We start from the raw sequence: 9,944 nt of genomic DNA on the forward strand, positions 1-9,944 counted from the left end.
TAATAATAAATAATTAAATAAACATTATATTGAAAAAGCATCTCTCAGTACAGTTTTCACACTACTGTGTATGCCTTGCATTATAGCATATTGTTTCAGTTACCTTAAAGATGCTTTTTAAAATTCATTTATTAATAGCTGGGAATATAGTGCTCTCCTATTTGATTTTGGTTCTGTATCATGTCATAAATACACAATTACTTAATTAGACATAGATATCACACAAATATCTGAAGCTAACTTTAATGCCTATGATGATGTATCATAAAAGAAGCATCAGAGAGCTGTACCAAGATGAGAGCCAAATTTTAAGTTTTGAATAAATTGTCAGTAAAAGTGAATAAAGGAACTGAGAAAATATAATTCAAGTTGCTTAATTACAAATCAAAACTTTATGATTGTAGTAAAGAAGTTATAAAAAAAAAAAAAAACCTTCTATCACTACCCTAATGCCCTGAAACAAGGCACATAGCTAAATATTTCAAATTCAATTTTTTGTGATAGCTAATTCATGTAGCCTTGTCTAATATTTTAACCTATCACCTTTCCATTACCCTATATTTTCTTAATAATTAGCACAGCTTAATTTTTGAATAATAATATAAATTTATTATGCTATTATTAAATGATTAAAACAAAATAAAATAGACCAGAAGATAAGAAAATTTTATGAAAATTAGAATAATTAAACAGGAGCATAAAACATTCACAAAAAACTGAATGTGCAATCATATATTAATTTGTGTCTATTTCAGTTTTAAATCTATCATCTAAATATGCTTCGTGAAGAAAAGATGACCTGATCCAAAGTAAATTAACTAGAACCAATATATGCTCTGTTGAAGTTTTGCCTTTGTATGACCCTACAGTGTAGCTTTATAGTCAATGAAAATATTACAGATATTAACTTTATCTTCACCATCACTATGAATTATTTTTCCCACAAAGAGAGCATGGAAAGTATTTTGTTTATTCCTGTGGTTGATTTTATACAATTAAGATTCCCTGAAACCTCAATTCACTGGCTTCAGTAAACTGAAGAAGTGAATACTAATTTGACCAACTTTCACTTTTATTTTTTCATTAGAAGCCTTACCATAGTGAAAAAGCAAGCTTAACTGAAAATACTAAGCAGTGACTTTGGTGAATTACAAAATGTGTTGGCTACATAAGTGAAAAATTTATTATAGTAATAAGAAGAATGTACTATTGCACTGGTGAGATTATACTATTTCACTAAATTGACATTTTAGAAGTTTAAAGAAAAACTTTTATCAGTGAGATAGTTCCTCAAAATTCTATACCATTGGCCACAATGGTATAACATTTTGAGAACCAATGCTAAGAACTTACTTGAAAGGAATTTTAATTTCTAATTGTTTAGTCATCTATATAAAGCTTAATTCATTTTAAATCAGTACACAGACACACACACATATGCAAATAATTTAAGATATGGACTTTTTTATTATTATATATGTTTGACACCTGTGTTGGTACCACTACTAATATTTTATTTTATCTTATTTCATACTATATTTAATACTAGCATGTACATCATATTTTGATGACATGAGCCCCATATGTTAAATTCTTTTCTTCTCAATCTTCCAGTTTAACCCAGAAGTGGTAGAGTTATCACTGCTTGCCTTTTATTTTAGTTAGTACTGTCATCTGAGCTAGTTAATTTGAGTTTTTTCCTCATGCTATGTGGTAAATTATAACACATACTATGAAATAAGCTAAGTCAGAATTTTAACATGGTTTTATCATCACTAATTGCATCTTTAACAGGTACCACTACAATTGAGAAGTATGACCTCAGAACCAACAATTGGATCCAAATTGGCACTATGAGTGGACGTAGACTTCAGTTTGGTGTTGCGGTTGTTGACAATAAACTATATGTTGTGGGAGGAAGAGATGGCTTAAAAACTTTAAATACTGTGGAATGTTTTAATCCAGTTACCAAAGCCTGGGTTGTGATGCCTCCTATGTCAACACATAGACATGGGTTAGGTAAGATATTTGAAGCTATATAATTTCTCAGAAATGTACAGGAAAGCTTTTAAAATTAATCTAGATGCAGTTTATGAGCAATTATTTAAAGATTCACAGTGGCTTCATAGTTCCTGGAAGGTTAAGCAAACCTGAAAATCTCAAGGAAATTTTTAATTTTAACATAAAGTTATATTTTAATTCCATATCCATTCTACCCACTTTTGAAAGGTTTCCAATTCAGAGAAGATAATTTTCAGAAAAAATATTTTAAGAATATAAAAAGCATACTATGGTGCCTCACATTTGACCATGTCCCCTGGAGGGGGAGACCTGGTGGCACTCAGAGGAAGGACAGCAGGTAGCCAAGAAGAGACTTGATACCCTATGAGAATATATAGGGGGAGGTAATCCCCCTCAGGAACAGTCATAGGGGAGGGGAATAATGGGAAAATGGTAGGGGGAATGGGAGGATACAAGGGATGGGATAAACATTGAGATGTAACAAGAATAAATTAATTAAAAAAAGATAAAAAAAAGAATATAAAAAGCAATATAAATTTTATATAGAATATAAAATGCAACACTCTCTTCAAGTTCAGTTGAAAGTATAGCATTCTTTACAATGGCAAAGCATTGTAAGTTGTAGTTAGAAAATTACTCATGGCACAACAAGAAAATTTGCATTCATTGAAAAATTTAGGGTGTAGGTCCAGCATAAATATATTAATGATTAGGGCTTCTGTTGATCAGAACTCTAAAGTACAATCAAGGCAGAATTTTCTAAACAGTTTAAGAATGAGTAAGGTCATGTAGAATAGTAGGGAAAATTAATTCTTCTGAATATTTGTCAAAATACATTTTTCCTTATCTTATGTTCCATGTGCTTTTAATATCATGATATTTGAAAAATAGAGTATTTCATTGCTTTTTTACACAATAGACTTTTACGGTTGATTTTTAAAATTGTGTGTAGCTTAACGTGTCTAAGTGTGGGTTTATTAACACATGAATGGTGCCTTGTAAATCAAAAGAAGTTACAATATCTCTTGAAGCTTGATTTACAGGCAATTGTGAGTTGCCAGACTTAAGTGCTAGAACTGAACTCTTGGCAAGATCAGTATCCACTTTTAACTACTGAGTTATTTCTCTAATTAGCTCAATAGACTTCTTTTGAGCTACTAAGTATCAGTTCCAGGACTGGAATTTTCTCCTCGTTTGCTTTGATAAATTTTTCTGTTAAATAATTTTCAATATAGTTATTATCTCTCATAGCAATGTAATTCTTATAAATGTGCATGTCCTGTAGAAAAAGTAAAAGCAAACTTTTAAAAATACAGTCTAACAGGTGTAAGTAACCATGTACATGAGATGGGTGTACAAAACACAATGAGATTCTGATTAATATTAAAGTGGAAAAGAAAGGCCAGTTATTAGAGTCCTGAGAGGCAGAAACTTACAGATTCGCCTAAAAAATGGATGATTATTGAATTATCTCAAGGAAATAATTTTAATTTTGTATTCAAATTTAAATTGGAAAGACATTCCACATTAAGGATGAAAATAGTGGTTTATCTTATGTTAAGTATCCTAGCATGTGTGTGTTTGCATTAATAAACAGTGTTGAAATTATGTTAGAAAAATGTTATTTTCCATTTTAATTGCTTTACTGGTATTATACTCTACTAGTTCTCTTGATTTTAGTGATATAAGAATGATAGATTTCCATGATATATAGTGATTAGTGGAAGTTTTTTGGCAATTAAACCACATTTAGTCTCATACAGGAATCAGTAAAATACTCACATGAACAGAAAACTATTTCAGATACAAAATAGAAAAAAAATAAGCAGTTGGTTGAGTGTAAAGCGAAAATATATGTATTGCATAAAGCATATCTAGGTGATCCCTCATACTATGTTATCCTTTAGGCGTAGCCACCCTTGAAGGACCAATGTATGCTGTTGGAGGTCACGATGGATGGAGTTATCTAAATACTGTAGAAAGATGGGATCCTGAGGGACGGCAGTGGAATTACGTAGCCAGCATGTCAACTCCTAGAAGCACAGTTGGAGTTGTTGCATTAAACAACAAGTAAGCCTAAGTGAACATCCTAATTAGCAATTATGAAAGTTTTTGGGGAAACTTCCCTTACATTCTATTGTAATAGAAAATGGTTGGCTAAAATAATTGCTTCATTAAATATTTTGTAGACCCTCTATTCAAGTTTTGGTCCCAGGACCAGAAATATCAAAATTCTTTTTGCCAAATTTTGCATCTTATCCCTATGTGAAAAGAGTCATAATCTGCATTTTAATGAGATCATCAGGAAAAGTGTATATACATATATTTGAGGAACACTGTTGTGAATAATCATTTATAATTTACCACAAATAAATGGCACATTTTGCATTGCTACTTATTCTAAATTTATAAAATCATCTGTTTGATAATGTTTAGATATAAGATACCTTTTTGTTCAACTATCATTCCTCAGAGAATTGAAGGTTTATAAGTCCTAAAATCCATCTTGTTTTTTACTGAAAAATTTACTTTTTCCTCTTTCTATGAGATAGAGCTAATAAACTAAACTTAATGATGCTTCTACTTATTGAATTAGTACCACATAATTATTGTTATTTTTACTTTTTCTCCTATTGTTGAGATTATAATATAATTACATCATTTTTTTCTTCTCTCCAAACTGTCCTGTTCATTTCTCTCGTTCAAATTTAGGGCCTCTTTTTCATTAATTGTTTTCACATTCATGTGTGTTTATACATATATTGCTAAATATACCATGCTTAGTCTCTATAATGTTACTTATATCTGTTTTCAGGGATATGGAACTACTCAAGGATAGCTTACATGATAGTAATTTCATACAATAGGGTAGCCAGTGTCTAAAACAGCTATGTGACTCTGTAATTTGTACTTGGGCTGTGCATAAAATGAGCAAATAAGGGAGCTCAGCAAAGGATAAGCACAGATATATTTTAGAACTCAACACAAGTAGAAACAAAAAATATTTACAGCATAAAAGAGCCCATTATTCATAATATTTTGGGATTTCTCATAGTCCTAAACTGATTGATCTAACGTGAGGATATTAAGCGATTCAGTTCCATAATCCCCTCAGCACATCACACCCTGTTCAAATCAATTTGAACTATTTTTCTGTTTTTACTGGGTTTCTGCTGTTCAATATTCAATGTGAAAGAAAGTTGCAAGCATGTGGCTTAATAAATGCTCATCATCTGTATTATTACAGAATGAAATGTAAATTAAAGTATTATATGTCAAAATAATTGACATTTTTAAATAACTAGGAAAGTGTAATAGCTACACTTTCTTCCTAATGATAACCCACCTTCTCAGTTCTATTCTGTCTTCTTAAATGTTTTACATCAATATATTTTAGGAGATATATTTCATACTAAACAATTTATGCCTGACATAAAGTGTGAAGTGAAGCAGTTGGACCTCCTTTAATTGTTGAAAATCATTGTTGGGAACATGTGTAAAACCATTTGATACATTCTGGCCCTCTGCACATACTTGTTTTCTGGATCTTTTAGTGTTATATTAAATTTACTGTGACAAAAATGAAAGGAGGATATCTGGAATAGGCGAGGCAGAAATAAGTCCCACAGATAAGTACTCATTCACAAACCACAAAATTTTTGTTGTAGTGATAAAATAGAATATTCATTATGAAGTATGAGAAAAACGCCTTCATTCCTATTTCTGTGAATGAATTTTGTGTGAATATGAGCACCTATATAAGAATGAATATATGTCTATATTTTTTCTAGGCTGTATGCCATTGGTGGGCGTGATGGAAGTTCCTGCCTCAAGTCAATGGAGTACTTTGATCCACACACTAACAAGTGGAGTCTGTGTGCCCCGATGTCCAAAAGACGTGGAGGTGTAGGCGTAGCAACACACAATGGATACTTGTATGTTGTAGGGGGTCATGATGCCCCAGCTCCGAACCATTGCTCCAGGCTCTCCGACTGTGTGGAAAGGTAATTTTTATGTATGTTCTTATTTGGAAATTTTAGTAAGAAAAATTTGCAGCTATCGGAATGCAATCTACTTATATGTTAATCTCTTAAGTATATTTTCTGTTTGTAACATTCTATCTACCCTTATGCTTAGACCCAAAGTATTTTGTAAATGTCTACAAAATTTAGCATAAAACTTTATGAAATATATTTCTGTTAGTTGTGTTATAAAGTATTGGCACAAAAGAAATAAATGCCCTTACACCTTAAGTGCATTTTATGAAAAGATATCAATCAACTCATCAGAACAAAATCAAATTAAGTTTACTGGTTCTGAACTCAGCTCAACTCTCAATGTGATTTTTAAAAGTGTTACCAAGGAATATAGGCAGAATTTTCAAATAAAATTAATTTTCTGAACAATGACCTTACTTACTGAAATAAATATTTCCTTGCTCAAAACTGAGTTAATTTGAGTGGAAAACATTGATTCAGATAAATAGAGCATGATGTGTTGCTTAAAATAAGGATCATCTGTCTGCATTGTTTCTCAAAGTAGACAGCATGTGTAGGTATAAAATCAGTTTCAAAAACTGTATTGTCACCAAGTCACAAACTTTCTGTTGGATATATGAAGACTCAGATGATATAGGGATTATGCCTTTAATGAAATTCATGGAGCATTTAGAATTTGTACTTTATAGACATAAGTTTCTGTTGGAATTTTCTTGCTAGCATGTGTGCACATGCATACACACACACACACACAAACACACACACACACACACACACACACACACACACACACACACAGAGTCACATACATTTAAAGTCACTAAAGTAAAGAAAAAGAAGGGTTTCTACTCTTCTGGTTTACTTCTCTGCTGTTATGAGAAAACACTGACCAAAACTAAGTTAAGAGACGAAAATATTTGTTTAAGTTTATACCTTTATAATCCATGATCAAGGAATCCAAGTCAGCAATTCAAGAAAGAAATGGGGCCTAGAACTGAAGCAGAGACTATGGAAGAACACTGCTTCCTTGTGTGTTCCCCAAGTCTTACTAAGCTTGCTTTCTTATGAAACCTAGACCCACCAGCCCTGTGATGGCACTGTGATGGCACAGGGGGTTGCACTACCTCCCATTAAGCATTAGTCTAGGAAATACCCACAAATCTGCCTACACGCCAAAATCTAATGAAGGCAATTCCTCAATGGAGACTTTCACTTTACCAGTGATTCCAGTTTGTGTCTAACTGTCAAAAACTAACCAGTAAATTGCTTTATTTTTCTGACATTACTATTTGTTGAAATAATGGATATCCAATATCCTGGAATTCTCTCAGCCATTATTTAACATACAAGCATTTACTTAATAGGTTCCCAAACAGTACACATTAATTTTTCTATAATGCTAACTTAAAATGCAGTTCAAGAAGTGAAATAATTTGTTCACCATTATTGTATCATAAATAATTTTCTTGTGTTTTCAAGATCATTAGACATTTCCATTAGAATGAATATGAATTTATGTGTGTGTGTCTATAGACTGAAAAAAAAAAAAGGAGATTCAGGGAGAGAATCGGTGCTATTTTAAATTGAATATGATGAACTCGTGTGTGGCTTGATAACTACCACTCCATGTCTTTACTGATTGTAAACTTAACAATTTCACTCTCTTCCAAAAATTCAATATTTCATGGGCTGTGGATATAGAAAGTGATAGAGTTAGCACATTTGTCAACCATGTTAAGAACCCAGATTCAATCCACAAGAATGCCAATAATGAAGAAATAAGCCAAAATCATATCAGTTCAACATTTTCTGAATTAAGTAATAACCTGATAATATGCACTTAATTATACATGAGTAGAAAAGACTTGAGAGTTGATGTTAATATGCAAGGACACCCCTCTGCAACTTCTGGCTCCCTCTGTACAAGTAAGTACATTATTTAACTGACTATAGCTTCAACTCACAACATTGCTTGGAAGATGCAGCACTTAAAACATCAACTATAGAGATTTAATTCTAGGTCTGAACATACTATAACAATCTAAGGATATACACTAAAGACATTCAATAATATATAAATACGTAGAGTTTGTCTTGATAATTTATAGTTTTCTAAGAGTATTAAAATGTTATTGAATTGATATTAAATTCATATACAAGTTAAAATGAGATATTTTAGATATCTATTGAAAAATTTAAAATTTAAAAGACGTAATATTAATATAAGTAAATTAGTATAAGGTGATACATAAAAATACTTTCTATGTGCTTTTACAAATAGTTCAACATGATTAGAGATTATTTCGTGTATAATTTCCTTAACTTTACACACTTTTTATATTTATTTTTTATTAAGTTATTCATATTACATCTCAATGGTTATCCCATCCCTTGTATCCTCCCATTCCTTCCTCCTTCTCATTTTCCCCCTACTTCCCCCCACTATGACTGTGACTCAGGGGCACCTCCTCCCCCTGTATATGCTCATAGGGTATCAAGTCTCTTCTTGGTGGCCTGCTATCCTTCCTCTGAGTGCCACTAGGCGTTCCCTCAATTCTCAACTCCATATGGAAAAACAAAAATCCCAGAGTAGCTAAAACAGTTTTGTGCAATAAAAGATCCTCCAGAGAGACTTTTTATATTTAATGTTATATGTTTTTAACATACACTTCAAAGTTTCTGAAAATTTTCCAATGCTTTGTGCGCCCTCTTGTGACCAAAGCCTGTTATGTCATGTACATGTTCCTTAATGAAAATTCTTTTTTTCATGAATAGCAATCCTATACTTAATAGTTGCAGTGTTTCCAACTCTGTCCTTTACACCATAACACATTTTATTAAAACCTATTAATTTTCATTGTTACATTACTGGAGTTTATTTCTCAATTGTCTTCCTACATCTCTTAAGATATGATCCAAAACGTGATTCGTGGTCAACTGTGGCACCTTTGAGTGTTCCTCGAGATGCTGTTGCCGTGTGCCCCCTTGGAGACAAACTCTATGTGGTTGGTGGATATGATGGCCATACTTATTTGAATACTGTTGAATCATATGATGCGCAGAAAGATGAATGGAAAGAGGTACTGTTATTTTTTAAAATCTTCAAATGAGAATTTTTCAGAATTTAAAGAAAGATTTTAAGTTTAATTTTGGATTTAATTTCATATTTCTTTACACAGTATTTAAGAAACCTAGACTCTATTTTTATATATCACTTTTTCATTCTTTAATCTCTCAAAGTATAAAAGAACACTAACAGAGAATGGCAGTATTACTATATATCTCAAGTTCTTGGAATCCATTATTTTATTAATCCTCAAAAATTGATGAGTAATATCATTAGTGGTGCCCTTTTAACTGGGGAATTTTTCACAAATGTAAAACTTATCCAAAATCAACTACTCTTCCAGCTACAATCTATTAGCATTCAACAGTCTACAATGATCTGGGCTACAGTTTTCTTATTTTTAGAAAATGTGAAAGTTCAAAGTAGGTTAAGACTCTTTGAAGGCCAACCTTCTGAGTTATGCTAATGATATTGTTTCATTTCTTCTTTTTGTCTTAGGAAGTCCCTGTGAACATCGGAAGAGCTGGTGCCTGTGTTGTAGTTGTGAAGCTACACTGAAACTATAGTTAGCTAACGCAACGAAATGGAATTATTTCGAAGAAAAACTGCTCTTTTATGAAGTTGATAAGCAATCTAAATTCTGTGGTGTCATTCTTATCTATAGTTGAAAGTGTTAACAATCACAAGGCTGAAAACAAAGCTTAAATGTGGATTACTTGTTTATGTTAAGTGTGTATTCTGTCTCAGTTTATAGACTAACGAGAAATCCAATGGGCTATTTAAAATTTAAAATATCGAATGAACATTTGGTGGTGGGCAATATATGAAAGTGATGAATGCATTAACAATTTTCATGT

The 9,944-nt window shown here is 31.8% G+C and overlaps 1 protein-coding gene across 1 annotated transcript in view; it reads left to right on the plus strand.

The window, feature by feature from the left end:
• Positions 1–9,645, plus strand: part of Klhl4 (kelch like family member 4) — a 60,268-nt gene extending 50,623 nt beyond the window's left edge. Inside the window, exons 7-11 of the mRNA XM_051141823.1 lie at positions 1,795–2,019; positions 3,930–4,092; positions 5,814–6,026; positions 8,929–9,100; positions 9,586–9,645. Coding sequence (XP_050997780.1) covers positions 1,795–2,019; positions 3,930–4,092; positions 5,814–6,026; positions 8,929–9,100; positions 9,586–9,645 — 833 coding nt within the window. The remainder of the gene's footprint in view (positions 1–1,794; positions 2,020–3,929; positions 4,093–5,813; positions 6,027–8,928; positions 9,101–9,585) is intronic.
• Positions 9,646–9,944: the final 299 nt, after the last annotated feature.

The sequence above is a fragment of the Acomys russatus genome, chromosome X, assembly GCF_903995435.1.
Source record: "Acomys russatus chromosome X, mAcoRus1.1, whole genome shotgun sequence".
NCBI classification, from domain to species: Eukaryota; Metazoa; Chordata; class Mammalia; order Rodentia; family Muridae; genus Acomys; species Acomys russatus.